Here is a 22,818-nt window from a genome sequence, read left to right as displayed (position 1 = left end):
GCTCACCTGATGCGGACGGTCCCGAGCCAAGGGAGAAGCCACTGCATGTCCTTTGTCGTCTGCTGCTGGGGCAAGATTGAGTGTGCCAGCGTCTGCCAGAGGCTGTTGAGGCAACGAAGAAGCAGCGTTTTCCTCAGGCGCTGGCGGGCTGACGATGGCCCCTTCTCGATGGTCTCCAGACATAGGAGAAACCATCTTTTCCCCTTCATTGTGTGCAGCTGGGACAAGAGGGGCTGTGCTGGCCTCTTCCTCAGGCTGCCCAGCCAAGGGAGACTCTGTGGCTTCAAGTCCTGCAGTTGTTGGTGCTGCCGGTTCCACATCCATGCTTTGAGCAAGGTCCCGCTGTTCCGTTGGCTGCTGGACGATTCCCTGGGCCACAGCCACAGCCCTGCACACGGCCTCATTGACCATGCGCTGCACGGTGTCCAGCAGAGCCGCGTCGTCGGCTGTGGGCATGTGCGGGGCAGGAGCCGAGCTCTCTGCTGCTGGTGCCACTTCTGTGCCCGCTGTGCTGGGCCAGCCGAGCACTTCCTGGCGACCTTCATTGGCATCCTGGTCATGCTCCATGACCCAGATGGTGTGGATGCTCTTGTTTTCCCCCTGGGAGCGCTCTTCCCTGCTCTCATCTTCCCAGATTTCCCTCTTGGCCAAGGCTTCTGGCTTGTCTTCAGGAACTCGCAGGACGGCCTTCCCTGCTTTCACTGCTGCCTGTTGGCTGGGTCCCCGGAGCTCAGTGAAAACTTTGTGCACGACCTCACTGACCACGTGCTTGACAACACGTGACAGAGCCACCTCATCGGCTGTGGGGCTGTGCTGGGCAGGAGCCTGGCTCTCTGCCTCTGGTGCTGCCTCTGTGTTCATCGTGCTGGCCAAGGCAGACACCTCCTGGGGACCTGCACGGGCATCCTGGTTGTGCTCCATGACCGAGGGGCTGACCCAGATGGTGTGGATGCTGTCGTTTTCTTGTTGGGAGCACTCTTTGCTGCTCTCATCTTCCCAGATTTCCTTCTTGGCCAAGGCTTCTGGCTTGTCTTCAAGAACTTGCAGGACGGTCTTCCCTGCTTTCACTGCTGGCTGTTGGCTGGGTCCCTGGTGCCCAGTGAGAGCCTTGTGCACAACCTCACTGACGATACGCTTGACAGCACGTGACAGAGCTACATTGTCGGCTGTGGGGCTGTGCTGGGCAGGTCCTGGGTTCTCTGCCCCTGGTTCCACCTCTGTGCCTGTGCTGCCTGGGCAGGCAGACCCTTCCTGGGGACGTGCATGGGGGCCCTGGAAGCAGTCCTGGAACGAGGGGCTGACCCAGATGGTGCGGATGGTGATGTCTTTCGATTGGGACCTCGCTTTGCTTCTCTCGTCCTCCTGTTCTTTCTTGTTCACCAAGGCCACTGTTTTGTCCTCTGGCGCTTGCAGGACAGCCCTCCGTGCTGTCTCCACCGGCTGTGGGCCAAGTCCCTGGCTTCCAGTGACAAAGTCGCACCTGGCCGTATCCTTCACAGGTGCACGTCTGTACTGGCCATGACTCGTGCTCGCTGTCCTTGTGGCTGGGTGAGGCTGAGCTGGAGGGTCAGGCTGCCAGAGGATGCTGTCTGCCACGCTGGCTGCTGTCTCGCCGCCCCTGGCAGCATCTGCAGAAGGTGCTGCTGTCAGAGGAGGCAGCCTGCAGCAGGGCCCGGCAGGTGTCGGTGTCCGCCAAGCTGTGCGTGAGGCTCCAGGTGCTGCTGCGGGCCTGGGGAGAGGCGGCAGGGCTGGCAGATGGGCTGTGTTCTCCCGGGGCACACTCGTGCAGGGCAGTTCTGCCGGGTTGTAGGGCTCCCTGCTGTGCGCCTGGCTGTCCGTCTGCAAGAGACACCCATGAGGAGAGAGGCCGCGTGAGCATGGCCCTTGGCCCAGCGCCCCGGCTGGACGAGCTGCTGTAGCCGGGCTCCTCTGCCAGCACCAGGGCAGCGCTCAGCCCCGCAGGCAGCTGCCGCCCTGCTCCCTGAGCCGGCGGGGCAGAGGGCTGGTTGCCCTGTGGCCCATGGCCACTCCTGGGAGCACCCCCACATGCCAGGGCAGCTGGCCGGGCACAGCCCAGGGGCTCAGCTTGTTAGGAGACTGGGCCCGCCTGTTCCCTCCTGCACCTCCCACCTGCCCCTCGGCAGCTCCTGGGGTCGGGAATACGTTTGGCTCCATGTTCCTCTGGCTCTCTACCTGTGTGTGGTGGCTCCCAGCAGCCTGCGAGCTCTCTGGGCAGGCGAGCGGTGGCAGCCTGACCCCGTGATGGGACAAGGCCTGGGGCTGGCTGTCCTGCGGTGCTGCCTGGCTCTGGTTGTGGCCGACCTGCAGGCAGGAGGAGGAGGAGGACACATGAGATGGAGGCGGCAGCCTCAGCACAGCAGCCCCCACAGTGCCGGCAGCCCCAGACCCGGCACCACGGCAGTTGAATGTGGGCCTGTCCCACCACGGGCCTCTCCCTCCTGCCCCGTCCCTCACCTGCGGCCTATTCAGTAAGGGCGGCAGCCTGAAGGGCTTGGAGTGGGCGTCCGCCTTCTTGTCCATGGGCATCTTGGGCGTTGTCTGCCACAGAGCTGCCACGGGCACCCAGGGGAGATGCTGCCTCCTGAGAAGCTGCTGCCTCCTGAGAAGCTGCTGCCTCCTGAGAAGCTGCTCACCTGGGAGTGGGGACCCCAGGGCTCTCACTTCTTCAATACCCCCTCGGTCACCACGGGGACCCCCCGTCACAATGGCCTCTGGCCATGATGAGGCCTCCATGTCACAGAGCCTGGGCAGTCACCATGGAGACACCCACCTCTGGGCCCGGCTGGGCCTGGCGTGGGGCAGCCCCTGCTTGAAGGAGAAGGGAGCAGAGAATGGGAAGGCAAGCTGAGGTGTTTTCCTTTGAGTTGCGTCCAGCAAAACCTAAGTTTCAATAAGACGAGAATGAAATGCTCCTAACAAGAAGCACAACGCTGAGCATTCCCAACTTCCATCACCAAAAGCAAAAGGCAGTAGAGTCTACTCCTTCCAGGCAGCGTATACAAAATAAATATGCTTAGAACCACACCAGCTCTTCTGTGCAAAACCAGATCATTTTATTGCTACGGAGGAAATTCAGCTTCCCTGGGAGAAGAAGTCTGAATTTTGGTAACTGAGATACCCGAGGTCTTCTTGGAGGAACGTTGTGTTTTAATCACATTTTACTACCAAAACCAGCCTTAAAACTTGGTCTAGAAAAGAAGCAAACAGATTGCTGTCTCCCGGGCGGCGGCCTGAAAGGCTTGGATTGGGCATTCGCCTTCTTGTCCATGGGCATCTTGGGCGTAGTCTGCAGCAGAGCTGCCACAGGCACCCAGGGGAGATGCTGCGTCCTGAGAAGCTGCTCACGTGGGAGTGGGGACCCCAGGGCTCTCACTCCTTAAACACCCCCACGGTCACAGCGGGGACCCCTCTGTCCCTGGCCTCTGGCCATGATGAGGCCTCCACACCACAGAGCCTGGGCAGTCACCACGGAGACACCCACCTCAGGGCTCGGCTGGGCCTGGCGTGGGGCAGCCCCTGCTTGAAGGAGAAGGCAGCAGAGAATGGGAAGGCAAGCTGAGGTGTTTTCCTTTGAGTTGCACCCAGCAAAACTTAGGTTTCAATAAGATGAGAATAAAAGCTCCTACAAAACTTGTGGGACGGCCTTCCCAGCTTCCACTGCTGCCTGTTGGCTGGGTGCCAGGCCCACAATGAGAGGCTTGCGCACGATCTCACTAATGATGCACTTGACAGCACCCGACAAAGCTACATCGTCGGCTGTGGGGCTTTGCTGGGCAGGTGCCGGGTTCTCTGGCCCTGATTCCACCTCTGTGCCTGTGCTGCTGGGGCAGGCAGACCCTTCCTGGGGACGTGCATGGGTGCCCTGGAAGCAGTCCTGGCCTGAGGGGCTGGCCCAGATGGTGCGGATGGTGATGTCTTCCAATTGGGACCTCTCTTTGCTTTTCGCGTGTTCCTGTTCTTCCTTGTTCACCAAGGCCACCGTTTTGTCTCCTGGCACTTGCAGGACAGCCCCTTCTGCTGTCTGCACCAGCTGTGGGCCAAGTCCCTGGCTGTGTCCTTCACAGGTGCACATCTGTACTGGACATGACTTCTACTCGCTGTCCTTGTGGCTGGGTGAGGCTGAACTGGTGGGACAGGCTGCCGGAGGATGCTGTCTGCCACGCTGGCTGCTGTCTCACTGCCCCTGGCAGCATCTGCAGAAGGTGCTGCTGTCAGAGGAGACAGCCTGCAGCAGGGCCTGGCAGGTGCTGGTGGCCAAGTTGTGCGTGCGGTTCCAGGTGCCGCTGTGGATATGGGGAGAGGCGGCAGGGCTGGCAGATGGGCTGTCTTCTCCCCGGGCACACTCGTGCAGGGCAGTTCTGCCGGGTTGCAGGGCACCCTGCTGTGCGCCTGGCTGTCCGTCTGCAAGAGACGCCCATGAGGAGAGAGGCCGCGTGAGCATGGCCCTTGGCCCCGCGCCCCGGCTGGACGAGCTGCTGTGGCCGGGCTCCTCTGCCAGCACCAGGGCAGCGCTCAGCCCCGCAGGCAGCTGCCGCCCTGCTCCCTGAGCCAGCGGGGCAGAGGGCTGGTTGCCCTGTGGCCCATGGCCACTCCTGGGAGTACCCCCACATGACTGGGCTGCTGGCAGTGTCTGGGGGCTCAGCTTGTTAGGAGAGTGGGCCTGCCTGTTCCCTCCTGCACCTCCCACCTGCCCCTCGGCAGCTCCTGGGGTCGGGAAGACATTCGGCTCCATGTGTCTCGGGCTCCCTACCTGTGTGTGGTGGCTCCCAGCAGCCTGCGAGCTCTCTGGGCAGGCGAGCGGTGGCAGCCTGACCCCGTGATGGGACAAGGCCTGGGGCTGGCTGCCCTGCGGCGCTGCCTGGCTCTGGTTGTGGCCGACCTGCAGGCAGGAAGAGGAGGAGGACTCATGGGATGGAGGCGGCAGCCTCAGCACAGCAGCCCCCACAGTGCTGGCAGCCCCAGCCCCGGCACCACGGCAGCTGCACGTGGCCCCCTCCCACCACCGGCCTCTCCCTCCTGCCCCGTCCCTCACCTGCGGCCTATTCAGTAAGGGCGGCAGCCAGAAGGGCTTGGATTGGGCATTCGCCTTCTTGTCCATGGGCATCTTGGGCACAGTCTGCAGCAGAGCTGCCACGGGCACCCAGGGGAGATGCTGCTTTCTGGGGAGATGCTGCCTCCTGAGAAGCTGCTGCTTTCTGAGAAGCTGCTCACGTGGGAGTGGGTACTCCAGGGCTCTCACTCCTTAAACACCCCCACCATCACCGCGGGGACCCCTCTGTCCCTGGCCTCTGGCCATGATGAGGCCTCCACACCACAGAGCCTGGGCAGTCACCATGGAGACACCCACCTCTGGGCCCGGCTGGGCCTGGCGTGGGGCAGCCCCTGCTTGAAGGAGAAGGGAGCAGAGAATGGGAAGGCAAGCTGAGGTGTTTTCCTTTGAGTTGCGTCCAGCAAAACCTAAGTTTCAATAAGACGAGAATGAAATGCTCCTAACAAGAAGCACAACGCTGACCATTCCCAACTTCCATCACCAAAAGCAAAAGGCAGTAGAGTCTACTCCTTCCAGGCAGCGTATACAAAATAAATATGCTTAGAACCACACCAACTCTTCTGTGCTAAACCTGATCATTTGGTTGCTATGGAGGAAATTCAGCTTCCCTGGGAAAAGAATTTTGGTAACTGAGATACCCGAGGTCTTCTTGGAGGAACATTGTGTTTTAATCACATTTTACTACCAAAACCAGCCTTAAAACTTGGTCTAGAAAAGAAGCAAACAGATGGATGTCTCCTGGTGCTCTTTAGTGGGATCAGACCAACTCTGTGGCCGCTGTACAGCGAGACGCAAAAGCCTTCTGTCACGCAGGCACGCCGAAGTCAGTTTTAGGTGGATATCCGTGTCCAAGCCAAACTTTTATTCTGCTCAAAAAGGTGCAGCAGATTAACCACTCCAGTGGTTAGCACTCCAGTAACGTAAATACAGGTTCGAGTTTCAGTTGAGGAAATTATTGGGGTGCAGCAAACAATAACAATGGAGATCCACAGTGTGCATACACATGGCTCACCAAAAAAACAATACCAGGGCTGTCCCTGACTCCGGGAAAAATATACCCTTGCCTGAATCTGGCAAGGAATTATTAAAGAAAATACACGTGCTTATATTTAAGCATGGAATAAGCACCCGCCCCAGTGGTGAGGAATTATTAAATATGCTTGCTTATCTGGTGAGGAAATAAGGATATCGCTCACCCACACATGGAGATGAGGCAAACGGCGTCGCAGTCCCGGGAGGGCTCTCGGCGGCAGCATTTGGCCCGCGCTCCGAGAGGACATGCCGAGCACATGCCTCGATGGGGTCCCGTTTGTATACCCGAGTGTAGATCTGACTGTGGGCATTCCAGAAGCTTCTCTGCACCCCCGCTCTGGCTGTGGGGTGCCCTGAAGCTTCTCGGCTCCTTGGCACCTCTGCACCCCATCCTCCTCTCTCTTAACGACCCTGGCCAATGGGCTCTGGGGTCAAACAAAAGAAGCTGTTACCCCCATTGCAGAAGAGGAAGGGGGAAGGATGTGTTGAGGGAGAGGCGGATGTGCCTGCACCTTCCATATCGAAGGAAGGTGGGGGCGGGGGAAAGGACTGTGCAACTGCCACAGCTTCATGCACAAAACCAGCTCCGGAGCACAACTATAGACCTCCTTGATTGCTCCGTTGCATTTTTCAGCCTGTGTTTTGCTAGATTACTGTTGGCAAACTACTGTCAACAAGGCCAATAACTTCCTACCCTACGTTAGGACCCAGATCGCTCCTAGGAAGGAAGTGTTGATTTCAGAGAGAGCATGTAAAGCAGATTAAAGAGAAGAACACATTGCTGTACCGTCACCTTGAACTGGGCACCTGCTGAATTGGAACTGGAGGGGCTTATAGGAGTCAGCGCAGCTCTGATTTGGGGCCCAGCAAGTACCTTGTGTCAAAAGCGTTCCAAATCATGCTGAGGAAACAGATGCTCCCCACAAAATGAATTGGGTATCTCTGTATGTACATCACCACCTCTTTGGCCACAGCCCCAAATGACTTGTTGCGTGCGGCATGGCCTCGCAGCAGCAGAAAGTGTCGCTGGTCGCTTCTGGTGTGAGGAGCGAAGGTTGGACAGCTGTGGCAAATGACTTGCTTTGTTTCATGTCAATTTCGTTGCTTTTGCTTTTCATGAATGGAGAATGCTTCATGCCCAGCTGCGAGGGGGATAATCAGCTGTTAAGAAAAGACAGGTGACCCTAATTCGGAGAACCCGTGAAAGAGCTCAGCCCCCTGCCATGCAGCAACCCCTAAGGGAAGGGGCTATTGGCATCTCTGAGGTGTGCAGTGGTCCAGAGAATGAGAGGCACTAGGCTCGTGATTGCTTCTGGCAGATCATCGACATGGCTGTGAAACAAGAGACCAAGGGAAGCAGGAATCCCTGATGGTGGCACTGGAACAAAAGCCTCGATTACGCACTGCTGGGGACGGACGCACCAACGGGGTACAGCGCTGCACTTGCTGCTGTGGATGGGAAAGCACCGGCACCGTGGAGGAGGATCTTAAAAATGGAGGGGCAATTGCCTCATGTAGGTGCTCCAAAACGCCCCCGCAATGGGGAGGTTCCTTGTAAGAAAAAGGTGATACCGTAGGGTGCAGGGATTAAGTAAAACAGGCCAAAATGGCAATAGATCTCAAATGTCCTTGACTTGAATGGGAGACAGGCGGGTGGAACAGGAGCTTGAGGGGGATCCAGCCAGACTGCTGGCTTGCAGCAGCACCAGCCCAGGGCTCCCCGCAACCAGTGCTGGGACACCCCGAGTTACACGTACAAATGTGCTCGGGAAGCACAGATACACTCGCCATCCTGCGAGCAGTTTTACTCACACATGAGACTACAAGCCAAGCAGAGTCCCAAGGAGGGGCTCTCACCAGCAGCAGCTCACTCCTGCTCCAAGCGACCAGCAACAATGGGCGGAGTCTCAGCGAAAGTCCCGTTTTTATTGGCTGATCAGATCTGACTGTGGGCATTCCAGAAGCTTCTCTGCACCCCCGCCCTGGCTGTGGGTGCCCCTGAAGCCTCCAAACATCCCCCACACTGGCCGTGGGCGTGCAGCAGCTCCCTGGCGCCTTGGCACTCCCTTCTCCTAACGGCCCCGGCCAGGGTGCTCTGGGGCCAAACAAAATAAGCTGTTAGCCTCAAACAGCAGAGAGAGAGGGAGATGTGTCTACTCCTTCCATGATGGACGAGGGAGGTGGAGAGAAGGGGGTTTGCATCCTGCCACAGTGCCTGTGCTGCTGGGGCACGCAGACCCTTCCTGGGGACGTGCATGGGGGCCCTGGAAGCAGTCCTGGAGCGAGGGGCTGACCCAGATGGTGTGGATGGTGATGTCTTCTGATTGGGACCTCTCTTTGCTTCTTTTGTCTTACCATTCTTTCTTGTTCACCAAGGCCACTGTTTTGTCACCTGGCGCTTGCAGGACAGCACTCCCTGCTGTCTCCACCAGCTGTGGGCCGAGTCCCTGGCTTCCAGTGACAACGTCGCACCTGGCTGTATCCTTCGCAGGTGCACGTCTGTACTGGCCATGACTCCTGCTCGCTGTCCTTGCTGCTGTGGGTGGGAGAGCACCAGTGCTGTGGAGGAGGGTCTTAAAAATGGAGGGGCAATAGCCTCATGTAGGTGCTCAGAAATGCCGCCCCCAATGGGGAGGTTCCTTGTGAGACCAAGGTGATACCGTATGGTGCAGGGATTAGGTCCAAGAGGCTAAATTGGAAATAGATCTCAAATGTTTAAAGTCCTTGACTTGAATGGGAGACAGGCGGGTGGAACAGGAGCTTGAGGGGGATCCAGCCAGACTGCTGGCTTGCAGCAGCACCAGCCCAGGGCTCCCCGCAGCCAGTGCTGGGACACCCCGAGGACAGCGATTGCCTGCACCCGTCTTTCTCCTGAGGTGGACCAGGCACAGACAAGCATGGGAGGAAAACTGTCATCTTTTATTGGCTGCATAAAGTGTCCAAGGCTGAGGAGAGGCCAGCAGCATCACGTCCTCAGGGCAAGTGAATGACACGGTTACCGTCCACGCACCCATCTCTCGTGTGCCGCCCTGAGCCGTTCACTGTGGATGCTGGCAGGCTCAGGACCAGCTGCCATCTCTGGGGACCTGTCCGGCACTGGCAACTGGGCTCTAATCCTCTTGCTGTCCCGCAGCGCAGCTGCAACAGAAAGCCCTGCACGGAGCCCAGAGCGCTCTCCTGAACAGGGAAGGCTGTTGCTGTTGAGCTGGGGCGTGCGGGAGGCTGCTGACGCCTATGGGGGTAGGAGAGCTGTAGGTGAGGGGCAGGGCAGGCGACCAACAAGCCCTACCTGCCCCCGGCACCGAGGGCTTCCCTCAGGGAGGAGTGGCCAGACAGTGGACCCGGCCCGCGCAGTGCCACAGGACTGGCCCAGGTGCCACTGACTGGCCCAGTGAGGGCCAGCCTGGCCCTCACTGGGATGGTGTTCGAAATGGGGATGTACCTTGGGCATTCTTGGGCACGTCCCTGCAGCTGGAGCAGGGCTGTGTGTCACCTCTGTGGTGGGAGGCCACCTGCGTGAAGACAGCGAGAGCACATGGAGGATGCCGTCTGCCACGCTGGCTGCTGTCTCGCCGCCCCTGGCAGCATCTGCAGAAGGTGCTGCTGTCAGAGGAGGCAGCCTGCAGCAGGGCCTGGCAGGTGTCGGTGTCCGCCAAGCTGTGCGTGAGGGTCTGGGTGCTGCTGCGGGCCTGGGGAGAGGCGGCAGGGCTGGCAGATGGGCTGTCTTCTCCCCGGGCACACTGGTGCAGGGCAGTTCTGCCGGGTTGTAGGGCTCCCTGCTGTGCGCCTGGCTGTCCGTCTGCAAGAGACACCCATGAGGAGAGAGGCCGCGTGAGCATGGCCCTTGGCCCCGCGCCCCGGCTGGATGAGCTCCTGTGGCCGGGCTCCCCTGCCAGGCCCAGGGCAACGCTCAGCCCCGCAGGCAGCTGCCGCCCTGCTCCCTGAGCCGGCAGGGCAGAGGGCTGGTCGCCCTGTGCCGGAGGATGCTGTCTGCCACGCTGACTGCTGTCGCACCACCCCTAGTAGCATCTGCAGAAGGTGCTGCTGGCAGAGGAGACAGCCTGCAGCAGGGCCTGGCAGGTGCCGGTGGTCAAGGTGTGCGTGCGGGTCCGGGTGCCTCCCTGTGTCCCAAACGGCTCAGCACAGCTAGGATCAGCAGTAACAGCGCTGGTCTGGCTAAAAATATGAAACAACTTCTCACTCCTCTCCTGCTGCTGCACAACTGTCTGTCTCTGCAGAGATTTATCCTTGTGTAGTTCGGAGGTTGCTCTGGCCAGCTACGTAGCTGTGGCGGTGGCTTCAAGGTGAAGGAGGGAGGTGGACAGCCCATCGTGTGGGGTGGCTCTGCAAGGGCACAGGGGTGCGTGGGTCCCCGCAAGCACTGTTTCTCAGCAAGAGTGCATGCAGAGTACGGCACGGCTGCATTCCTATTCTGGTTGCTCGGGAGGAGGAGAAGGCTCCTGCCCAGGGTAGGCAGGGCATAGGAGCAGCCTGCACATACAGAGGAAGAGACACTGTCTGGCAAGGGCTGCGCTCCAAGTTATGGCTGTGGGGCCCTACAACTATCAGAGTGGAAGGCTTTGGAGGAAGCATGATGGACCATGGTGGTGGGTGTTTCTGTGCAAGGCTGTGATTCTTTGTGCTGCAGTAGACCGTGTACATTGCAAAATGCAAGTGACAGCTGCAATTGCTGTAGGTCCCCAGGTTGTACAAAGACACCCCCACTTCATCTCTGCAAGGAAGGGGCCATTGTGAATGTTTTATCAAAGAGGCAGAATGTAAAATTTGTGCAAACCAGCCACACCTGTGTTCACCTGATTTGTCAGGTGTGATCACTGGCAGCTGAGTCTCTGCCTGGAGAGGGAGTTTAGCTTTGGGCAGGTGGTTCTATGTTCCTACTTCTTGGGCTTGAGACACCAGGAAAGTTCTGCTGGCTATGAGATGAGGGGTGCCCAGTCTGAGTTGGTAGGTACAGTTACGCTAGAAATGCTTCAGTTGGAGCTGTGTGGCTTTGGGGAATTTTGAGTCAAAGCTGAGGTAAGTTTTGGAATACCATCTGAGTTTGCAGACAAAACTGGTGTTTGCAGGGAGAGAGAACTGCTGAGGTGCCTCCTGTTTGTGGGGGGTTTAGGGTTGGAAGTTTCACGGTTAGAGCTACAGTTTGACCTGTTGATGAGTCATGTTCAAGGGATGTATTGTACAAAGTGCCTGACCGTGACAGGGCGCATCTTGGGAGGTCCATGCAAAGATCCAGCACCCCCAGATCTGCTTCAGGGTCCAGGGGCTGTGCCTCAGTGCCATGTCCTCCTCAGGTGACCCTAATGCAGAGGGCTCTACATGGGTGCTGAGCAGGCAGAGCTGATGAATGGGGCATTTTCTGGGATAATTTGTCACTGTTTTAGAAGAAACAGAGGTGGTGACCTTGTAAGCAAGTAACAGCAGTAGCAGCTCTAGAGTAATGGAGCAGGTCTGCCCTTCACGTAACATTCTGTAAATGCTCCTTTTCAGGCGTAAGCACATGACTGACCTCAAGTGAGTGGGCAAACAGTGTTTTTATTGCTATAAAATGATGCAGAGTTTACTAAAAAAAGCAGATTGGGCAGCTGGTGGGATTTTTTAATCACAGAGAAGATTCAGTGGTCACTGAATGTTAATCCACAGCTGCTTACAGAATCACATTTTTACTGCAGCATGTTGTTTTTCCTGTGCAGGAGCTAAAAACTACATTTTAACACAGTATAATGATAGATGGTTGTTAACTGACTTAAAAGGGTATCTATGAAAATTACAGCATTTAGAAGATACACAGTAATTAAATTTATGTATACATAATGCAAACCCCTATATACCTTACATATAAATGCATCTAGCTACGTGGGGTATGTACTACCGGAAACAAAGGGGGCCAATGACAGATTCCCATAGAACTTCGTGATGTGGTTTTCTGGCTTTCAAGGTATTGCTGATTTGTCTGTCTAAAAACCAGCCCCAAACAGTACTTTGCAGACTTGGTTGTAAGCTTCCATATTCCAATATAAAATGACTGTGCTAGTGTTCTTCTTTTAGTGTTAACTAATGCAAAGGAAAAAGATGGGGAAGGCAGATAAGGCGTTGGGATAGGACTTGAGTGGGTGACACACCACTTGTGTCCACCTGCACTGCCGCAGTGGATTTGCAAATGCAGATAATAGTTGTCTTACTCCCACTCTTGGCTTGTAAAGTTTATGAGCTCATGTGACACTTATTACTTTATAACCTAGAACTGGGGCTTCTTGAAAGCAAAGAATTAAAGGTGGCCTTTTCCAAACCTGTAAGAATTTTTATATATATATATATATATATATATATGTGTATATATATATATGTAATTTTTTTTTAGAAATGAGGCCACAGGAGTGCAGCACCCCAGATTTGGTCTGCAGAGGATTCAGGACTCGCTGACTCTGCTTAGGATTGCTCTCCCTGTGACCTCAGAAGATGCTCACGTCTCAACTAGATGAAATCAGCTTTCACCCTTTAAAGCAGTGTAAGCACGCAAACTGCTCAGGGAAGGTATGGGAGCTCAATGACTTAAAGATGCTTAATTGGTTTATGGAGCTAAACTCCTTAAAGAACTTAAGCTGCTGTGAAAAAGGAAGCTGGTGTAAATCCCCAGTTCTCCCTGCTGGAAGGCTAAGCCCAAGTACACTATATGGTGCCAGTTCTGGGCTTGTCTGCAACTCAGCTGCTGCAAAGCAGCCAGGCAGCCCTCCAGGTTCCTGGGTGGCACAGAAGCTGCTGTGGTCAGGACATCTTGTTCACCAGTTACTTTGGACTAGTGAAACAGTCTGAGAGGCTGCTCAGACCAGCTGTAATCTGAGGTGATCTGAGCATGTGTTCACTTTACCCTAGGAATCAGAAAGTGAGACCCATGAAAAATGGAAACCAAGAGGTCTGTCAACATGTGATGCCTTTGTTTCTACCTTGTTGGTTTGGGGGATTTTTTTTAATTGTCTGTTTTCTGCTTCAGCACCTGGCTCTTGTTATGACTTTTGTAATTAAAATTCCCACTATTTTCTCCTTAGGAGAAAATATGAAGTCACTTCTGTTTTTAAGAAGGTAAGAGCTTTAGCTCTTCAGGGTGGGCACAGTGAGCCATTCTGTCCTCGGTTGTTAATTTTTATGCCACTTCCTTGCGCTGAATCCAAGTCTTCATTTCTGCTCTGCACATTATTAGAAAGATACTGGAGCTGCTGTTCCAGCTTCCATATCAGCAAAGCCATACGTGAGGTAAAGTTCCTTCCCTTGTCTGTCTTCTCTGCTTATGCAGCCATGATCCCATCAGCCCTTTTGCCACGATATTGCACCAAGGTGTTGCCACAGATTTGCTCTGTTTGATACAGTTTGTGAGTGCCTCTGGGATGCAGTGCTCTGGGCATTGTCCACAGCCCTTCCACCCCACCACATGCAAGCTGGGTTTGCACGTAACCTGGTACGAGCCTCCATTGAGATGAATATCATTTAAATGGGTTTAGGTTACTGAGCCAGGTATACTAGGCAGTGCAGCCCTGTGCCCCTTGCCACAGCGCCTCTTTGTGCCCTCTATGAGCTAAGCAGCAATTACTTGGTATTTGTTTCCAGGTTATCAATAAAAACAGTGAATACACCCTGTCTTAGACCTGCACAAACACATTCCTTGCCCACAAAACTTCCATGACTAAATATCAGTGAGTGACTGGCAGATGTACAGATGCTTTCCATTCTTCCCAAGCCACTAATCAACTTCTGAAATTTAATTTTTAAAATGTTTACAGTCTCAGCTGACAGCTGCACTGTGCAGCAGCAACATGAAGGTGAATGCACCTTCCCAGCACTTTCCCAGATCTGCTGTGAAGTACAGTGAGGATAAGAACACTGACAGAGCCTCCTGAGAGCCAGGTTGCCTGTTACCAGACTGAGTGTGGTGTTACAAGCATAATTGGAACTTGGCTGGAAGTTATATGCTGGTTATTAATATACAAAGATAGAGAATGTTTAGACAGGACTGGCAAGGATATACAGGAAAAGGCACAGACTTATTCATGAGTTAGTGTTGGAAGAGGACTCTGTTGCTCAAGGCTCAAATGAGCTTTGCCTTGCTTTTCTCATCGAGCAGTCACACACACACACAAAATAATTAGGCAACATCTCAAAGATGGGATACACTTCCCTTGAGGAAAAGAGGAGGATTTAAAAGGCTCAGACACTGCACTGGGGCATCCAAGTATGTTTGAAATGTTCAAAGTTGACAAACTACCAAGAAGAAAACCAACTTGGAAGTAAATAGAAATTAGAGTGAGAATGGGGGATACTTCCCTGGAGATGTGTAATAAGTCACAGAGGGCAGGTTTTGTTCCAGAGGGCTGGAAGGGGGCTCATAAATTACAGATCCTCTTTTGCCCATTTTTTTTTTCCCCTCCTCTAAGAAAAGGAGAAGCGGGAGGCCTGGGAACTGCAGATATGTGACTGGGACTTGAGCAATGAGGTGGGCTTTTTTTGTAGCTAAAGATGAGGTTAGAATTGTGTAATTTTGTGAGGCGCAGGTTACGCTTGCAACATGACTGAAAAAAATGTTGAATTTACTGAGACCATACTCAGACTGACACATGACATTGAAAAGGTTAAAAAGCTAAGATAAAGTTGTGTGGGGTTTTTGTTTTGGTGGTGTATTGTTTTGTTTTTTTGTTGTGTTTTATACGCAACATTAAGTACATTGAAAGGTGTTTCCACTTTTAAAATTGTCGACTTTTTTTCTTTGCTTTGGGGAAGAGAGGGGCAAAAAACCCAGCCAACACCCTGCCCAAAACCCCCTGCACCCAAGGCTTTTATCTGATAATTCCTCTAAACCAAGGGTGATTCAGATACCAGTTCCTCCTTAGCTAACCACCAAAGTTCAGTGGTTTGGATAAAAGGGAACCGCGGTCTGAGTCATCCAAAGTTAGCATTTGGTTGGCAAAACCAAAGTCATGCCTGCAAGATTTTCTTAAAGTCTAAAAAAACCCTTCTGCCTGTCTGCCGGACAAGTTACCACAACTCTTCTTGCTTTCACAAAAAATAAATGTACAATATGATATTTTGACTGATAAATTTAATGTGGTATCAATTAAACCATGATATGTCAGTTTTCTGTGTATTTTCATTTTTTTACTGAGAAATCTGCCAGTGAAGAGGCAGCAGCTATTTTTTCCCATAATTGTGTCTGTTTCAGAGAGCAGACAGATGTTGGGCTGAAATTCATTATGGTATTCATAAACCCCATTGGGATCTGATGACCTAGTAATATATAGCTACTGTTCCTTGCAAAGTGATTAAAATGGTTGCCACTTTGACTGAAGAAATAACTTTACAGAAGATGGGAGGGAAGGGAAGAACTGATAGCTAGGCAGATGGTTGTGCAACAGTAATATACAACAGTAACATAAAATGTATGAGTTCAGTTTATTTCCGTAAATCATCTTGCTCTTAATTTTGCAAAATTGCCAGCCAGCCTTTGTGCATAGGTGTCACTGTAGTATGCAGATACTGTGTTGGTATTCAGATGCTATTTTTAATTTTTTACTAGATATTTATTTTTACTAGATTTTACAATGAGAGTGGTAAAATATGGGCCCAGGTTGGCCAGAGAGGTGGTGGATGCCCCATTGCTGGAGACATCCCAGGCCGGGCTGGACGGGGCTCTGAGCAACCTGAGCTGGTGAAGATGTCCCTGCTCGTGGCAGGAGTTGAACTGGATGAGTTTTGAAGGTCCCTACAACCCAAACTATTCTATGATTCTATACTAGGTATACAGTCAAAGTGAAAAAAATTGTGATGTAGGAAAAAAAAAAAGAAAATCAGAGTAGGAAAAACTCTCATGGGGATACAATGTAATAGAAATAGCTTTTACCCAGAGAAGCAGTTATCTGTGTGATTCATGTGTTACTGCACAAAATGACAATTGAGAATTTTGGAACTGAGAGTCCAAAAGCCAGAAGTGCAAAATATCGTAATTCCAGAAAATACGACTCTTGTCCCTGAAAGTGTTTGTGTGTCTGTTGTCAGGGACAGCAGGGACATGTGCTGGGCTGAGGGGAAATGGGAAACTTCCAGCAGCAGCTTCTTACTGGAGAAACTCCGAGGTGCTGTGCCGAAACAATGCTGTGAAGTCAGGGGTCAGGCAGTGCCAGAGGGTTATCAGTCCTGCGAGGAGGAGGTTCCTGGTGCTCTCTGTGTGCAAGCGCACTGGGACACGCTTTCCTCAGCCAGGCCTGTTTGTGTGCGACTGAAAAGAAAATAAACTTCTGCAAGAGTCCCGGTGAGCAGCATTCGGACTAATGCAGGTTTTGTGGGAGACCTTTATTTTAAGCATTACTCTGGGAAATGAGGTGGACATCCTGGCTGTGATTACAGTAGTGCGAGGCACTTTTTCCAGCTTGCCTGTCCACTCAGGAACCCTCTGGGAAGGAAGCTGTTTGGTCTCATTTTGGATATCCTGTGAAGCTGAACTAGCACGGCTGCCAGGAACTGAAAAAAAGTTATTTAATTTTTAAAGAGCTGAAAACTACTGTATGTGCTACCAAGTATCATACGGGAAATGACTGTTTTGGTTTGTTTGTCTGGATTTCTGGTATTCCCAGTTTACTCAAGGTAGTAACCCTATCTCTCAGTCCTAATGCAGCAGCCCCTGCAAAGTGCAAATCTGAAGAGAGATTTGGGTTTAAATATGACTTTCTGGCCCAGCCTTAATGTGTTTGGAATGAAGTGGAATTTTCTTTAGTTCAAATAGAAGAAAGCATGAGAAATATTCAGAGCCTGATCCAAAAATCCATTGAAAACAAAGACAATTTACTGTGATTTCCAAGCTCAGCAGGGATGGGTCACAGAAATACTGAAGTTATTAAATGGATTGGGTTGGGGGAGGAGTTGGTGGTTCATTTCTTTTAGCATCTTTTAACTAAATTTGAATGTAAGTAACTGAGTGTCTGTGGCCTGAAACTTAAATCTTTCCCCCCTGCAATCTAAAGAATTTTTGCAGCAGCTCTGCTCAGTTGTACTGGTATTTTCCAAGGTGTGACCTGATTAAAGTGTTCTCCACTTTTCTGTGTTCATCAAGCAGTACTCATGCTGTGGTATGACTGCCACCAAGCTAGCACGGGAACATACCCAGGCTATATACAATCCTAGATGTTCTTTTAATGTATAGTTTTGTTCCTGACAGTCTAGCAAAGCCACCCACAGTACTAAACCATGCTATAATTGGAAATGGAACAGGACAACTTTAAAGTTAGTGGCTGGCCTAATAAAACAAGGGTGTTTTTTTCATATTCCAGGACTTCACAACAATCTTTAGTAATAATAAATCACTTCCAGAATGATGGTGTAAATGGTAATGAATTCAAGCAGCAGCCAAGAAACCCTACCCATGGGTGAACCTGGGGCTTAATACCCTGCTGGCCATTGTTGCCCATTGACTCTCCTGTAATCAGTATTTAGCAGCTGGTAATCGTCTGGCTCTGGTGCTATCAAATGAGGACAAAATGGTTGCTGAAACCATTAGGCAAAAAGATTGACCTTCCTTTTCAAGCGATCCAGAGAGAGCTTCTGGAAGTGGAGGGTGAAGTCTGTAGTTACAACCAGATTTCATGGGCTTTTGTGTCACTTTGCTGCCTCTCAGCTAAGGGTTGTACCCTAAAGAAACACTGAAGAGATGTCTAAAATATCTTGTTCATATAAAAAATGGAAGTCATGGGGAATTTTGTAAAGGATTCTTATTCTGGGAGAAAGGTGCTGATGTCTGAGTGTTAGGGTCAGTGATGGACATGGCATGAGCTGCTGAGCCTGGCTGTTCCCGCGGCCATGGAGGTGACACGGATGTCTGTTCCCTGAGCAGCATTGGGGGGTCATTTCAGGGAGAAGATCCTGTGTGTCTCAGCTTTTCTGAATGACAATTTCTCTGAATTTACAGTTCTGAAAACAGTCAGTTTCTCCAAATCAGACTGAATCCATGTTTTAAGAAGCTATTTATTTCCTGTAGACCGGAAATCCTGTTTTCTTAAGAGTTATCTTTTTGTTTTCTCTGCCAGCTTCACACCTGTAGCTGAGACCCCAGCAAAAACAAAGCTGAAAGAAACAAGCCAACATATCAGTTTGGGCTTCATCCTTAAACAGTCTTCCTTTGCTGAGTGTCACACCTGGCAGGGGCAACTACTATTAGTAGTACTACAAATCCAGGTTTGGGGGGTGGGATGCAGACAGAAGAGCTCAGAATTAGCCCCGTACTTCTGGGGTACAATGGCATTTCCTTTGCTGAAACAAAGGAAGTTCTTCCCCCTTCATGCTCGCACTTCCCTTTTAATACAAAACATCCTTTGCATGTACATAGGTATTTTCAGAGTTTTGATGTTCAGGTCTGTGGTTGCTGAATTTGGCTGCAGGGGTTTGACTTGGCTGTTGGAGAAGAAAGCTGTACTGAAAGCATTTAATTATCTTGTGTTTGTTGTATTTTGAGTTCTGGGTTTGGGTTGTTTCTTTTGTGTGTGTTGGGTTTGGGTTTTTTGTTTGGTTGGTTGGTTTTTAAATTGAATTTATTTTTGAGGGTCCTTTTCACTTTTTATTACTGCTAAGATGAATGTGGGTTTCTCGTTTACTAGCACTCGGGTTCTGCTAAGGCATTCAATTTCCCCGTTGCTGGGAGGTATTCTGCCACGTGGCTTCATGCAGAAGAGCGAGGTGTGACAGCCCACGTGCAAGTCAGCAATAGCATGAACACCCGGTCTGTGCAGTGCTTTAGGGAGGGCTGGAGCGCAAGCAGGGCACGAGACCACAGGGGACACTCGGAGCGTAGTTTCTGTTTCGGCAGAACCACTCATCAGGCTGGCGATGAAAAACTTGGGGCTGGTAAATCTGGTTCTGCTCTGAAAAGTAGCCTTGCCCTGGTGAAGTTTTCACTCTCAATAGATCTACTGTGACTGTCAGTGACAAAACCAGCTGTTGCTTTTGTTAGACATGCAAGGCCTTTGTGGGGAAAAGATGCGCTGCCTTCTTTGGCAGCAAGGGAAGAATCACTTATGCAGCTCTGCCTGCAATGGCGCACACTGGAGTGTCTGCAGAAACTCTACCAGCAGCAGGGTTCAGTGGAGGGAAGACAATGAAAGGTGGTGATAAATGCATGTAGCAAAGAGATACCGAGACTTGCCTGCAGAAATACTACAAACCATATCATACTTCTGAAACCAGATTTTCAAATCAGTTTTGAGTAGAGCTTTTTGTCAAGTGAAAACAGGTTGGCGCACTCATCCGAGGTGAGTGAGGCAGGTAGGATTAATTTCAGCAAAGTGTCTAAGAGATGGAGGAAGAGAAAGGGCATCTGGTAGACAACAGCCGGGAGTTTCACTCCAGTTCTCGCCAGGGAAGCAGGAAGGAAGTGGAAAGTGGCAGGAGACAAAGGACAGCCTGGAGGTTAGAGAAGAGATAAAGAGGGATTGTGAGAAATAACACAAGCAGAAAGGCTAATGATGGATTTATGTAAGGCAGGAAGGCTACAGTGGGGAGCAAAACTGTGGCTTAACTTTGTCAAAGGTGATGTGAGGGCCAATATTTTCCAAACGCTGCCCAGGTGAGAGCGGGTGGCTGGACTGGGCACAGAGAGGGGCTCAGGCTTGGGCTCGGCTGTCGCTGTGTGGGGCTTGCTGTCCCTGCCATGCAGAGCTGCATTATACACATTTAGTTCTTCAACAAACTTATGCTTTAATGCAGCAATTGGCCTCAAGTCAGTTAACAGAGCATCAATATGTTGGCCTACAGGCAGATGGAGAGCAAAAAGCCAGGGTCGCTTTAGCAGATAGCGTACCCAGCATGGGCTGTTTTAAAAGAATACTTTTGAGTGATGCATCAGCATTTCTTTCAAGGAAATTGCAAAATACCTTTATTACAACACTGCCACTCACTGCTGGCATTGCATGTGCCATGGTGTGCTAATAGGCACCAAAGATGCTTTGACCACTTTGTCTTGATTTCATGTCTGTGATTGTGAAAACACTGATTCAGAATTTCAGCCACTTTGCTCTCTCTCTGTGAGGGTACAATGTCCCAGCCCTGAGTATATTTCAGTAATGTTCAGGGACTTCATCTCAAGTAATGTGCATTTCTAGTGATTTTTTTAAATTTTTTTTTGGTCTCTAAATGGGAGTCCCCAAAATATCCACAAGTCCTTCCACCCCACTACAATGCAGTTGTACACTGTGTTCTTTCCATGGTCATAATTACAGGGCGAAAGGGTCTGTAATGAGCAGCAGAGTTCATAGCAACGTGGTGCCTCCCGAAGCTGGGTGCAGCACTTTGGGAGGGCCGTGCCATGGGGGTTCCCACCGTGCTGCGCCCCGCGAGGGTCTTCCTGCTGCCTGTACGCCGTTGTGTGCGGGACCGTGCGGCCGCGCTCCCGCCGTGACCGAGGCTGCTCTGGCCCCCGCGACGGCTCCGCGCTCGGTGCGGTGAGCGGCATTGCCGTCCCCTCCAGGGGCTCGGATTTGCAGCGCTTGTCACCTGAGGGAAGGGGTCTAGAAGTGCTTGCGTGCGTTCCTGTTTTAGGGGTTTTGTTATCGTTTAATGTAGTTTGTTGGGGTTTTTACCTTGTGCTGGTTTTGTTTCGCTCTGTGGCCGGTGCGGGTTCCCGCAGCGCGGGCCACGCTCTGTGGCGGCCGGACCCTCCGGACCCGCTGCCCGCCACGGCGGGACACGCGTGGGGTGGCGCGTGCACACCCGGGAGCACGCCCGCGTGTTGGAGGGAGCGCGGCGGCCGCCCCCCCGGCGGCAGGTGTTGTCTCCCCGACCCCCGCCGGCTCCGCACGTCACTTCCTCGCAAACTTTTTTCCCGCGGAACTGTCTCCACGAAAGTTGCCGGCGGCGGCCGCCGGGGCCGGGGGTTGCTCCGCGCCCGCCGAGCGGGGAGGGCTTTCCGGCCGGCCGGGCATGCCCGCCTCCCTGCGCTCGCTGGGGCACGGCCGGGCCGCCGTGGGCCGCCCGTGGGACCGTTAGCTCGGGCGGCGGGGGCGCCGCTGCCGGCTCGCCGCGGTCCGGAGCGCCATGGCCCGGGACTGCGCCGCCCGCAGCCTGGACGGCATCGACCTGGCGGCGCTGCGGGTAAGGAGGGTCGGCGGGGGAGGGCGTCCCGCGGGGCTGCGTGGGCCCCCTTCGGCCCCGCCGTCGCGGGCGTCCTCCGGGCGGTGAAACCCGCCGGGCGTGGGGCTGCTCCTCGCCGCTGAGGCATGCAAAGGCTGCACCCGAGTTTTCCCCCTTATCTGAGGGGATTTGGCTCTGCCGCGCGTGGGGAGAGGCGCCGGCGCTGCAGGGTGCCTGTGCGGTGGCCGTGGGACAACCCGGCTGTGTCCCTGCCGGCGTACCCGGGGCGATGCCACACACGCCAATAAAAGGAGGGCAGATGTTTCAGCAGCTGGCGGTGGGGCGAGGGCCCCGCTGGTGCGGCTGGACGAGGCGTGCGCGGCTCCGCGGAGCCCGGCTCCCCCGGCAGCTCCCGGCTCGCCCTGTCCTGCTGCGGGCGGGCTCCAGGGGTCGCGGTCCCTGCGCTGGCGAGATCGTCCCACGATCGTCCCGCGGGAGCGCGGCCCTGCGCGGAGTCTTGCACCGTCCCGAGATCATAAATAATTCCTACTGACATTCCTAAAGTTGATGTGAGTCCCGAGAAGCTGCGGAGAGAAAACAAATGAGAAATGAGGATTTTCTGGAAAAAATATGTGCCTGGGGTTTTGGCTTTTGTGTTTTTTTTGTTGAAGTTTGGGCCTTTTTTTTGTTTGTTTGTTTTAACAAAGCTAAAAAAGCCAGCACGCGCCTAGTCTGCTCTGAATTTTTATCACTATGCTCTTGTGCTTTTGGGTTTTTAATGTAATCCAAACTTTGGCAACATTAAAAGCCACACTTAGTGTTTCATGTCCACAAACAGTTAACAAGGTTGTGTATGGTGCCTCTTAGTTCCATTTCGCTTTTTTATATCGAAGCTGACCGCCTATCAGCCCAGTCCAACCAAGGCAGTTTCTTTTCTGGGGCACTCTCCACAGAAGAAGAGGGAAGAGTTCAATTGTGGCAAAAAGCAGTCAGCCCAGACAGTGAAACCAAAGCAAGCTACTTTCTAAAAATATCAGAGAGGAAAGAAAAAAAAAAAAAAGAGAAATAAAAAGAGGTCTGGGAGAAGCCTTTGCGGTAATCACATGGTGAGGAGGGTGTTCCAGATCAGAGACTGAGAGAAGAAAGGCAGCAGAGACAGTAAAGTTCGTGAAGATGCCACAAGGCTCCTGGCTAGGCAAGCACAAGTTTAACCTGGCTCTGCTCAGGGGAGGAAGACAAAATAATGAAAGCTTTTTTTTAGAGCTTTACCAGATGAATCTTATCTCCTTAAATAAATGATAAGAAACCAGTGGAAGTTTGAAAAAGAGTGGGTCTGCACACCAGACAGCAGGCTTCGTGTCAAAACCGTCCAATGCAGAAACCTCCTGGATGCTGTAACCAGGGCAAGTTTCAGCCTTGACAGGGAACGAGGTTGTTGTGTCCTCTCAGAGGAAATCTTTTCACCATGTCAACAGCCTTAGTTTGGGGTTCATGCTTAGCAGGAAATGAGAGGTGGGTGAGGCTGGGCTCCGTAGAAATAATGTAAAGAGAGATAGCATACTTTTGCTTTATCTTAGGTGTTCCGGGGCCAGTGGGAGCTA

General features: G+C 52.6%; 1 protein-coding gene across 1 annotated transcript in view; it reads left to right on the top strand.

The window, feature by feature from the left end:
- The first annotated feature begins 21,029 nt into the window (after positions 1-21,029).
- NRK (Nik related kinase) overlaps positions 21,030-22,818 on the top strand; it is a 100,686-nt gene continuing 98,897 nt past the window's right edge. The window contains exon 1 of the mRNA XM_065846354.2: positions 21,030-21,238. Coding sequence (XP_065702426.1) covers positions 21,182-21,238 — 57 coding nt within the window. The 5' untranslated portion in view covers positions 21,030-21,181. The remainder of the gene's footprint in view (positions 21,239-22,818) is intronic.

The sequence above is a fragment of the Patagioenas fasciata genome, chromosome 11 (genome assembly GCF_037038585.1).
Source record: "Patagioenas fasciata isolate bPatFas1 chromosome 11, bPatFas1.hap1, whole genome shotgun sequence".
NCBI classification, from domain to species: domain Eukaryota; kingdom Metazoa; phylum Chordata; class Aves; order Columbiformes; family Columbidae; genus Patagioenas; species Patagioenas fasciata.
Note: the sequence above shows the minus strand (reverse complement) of the source record. Positions and strands in the feature narration are given on the sequence as shown.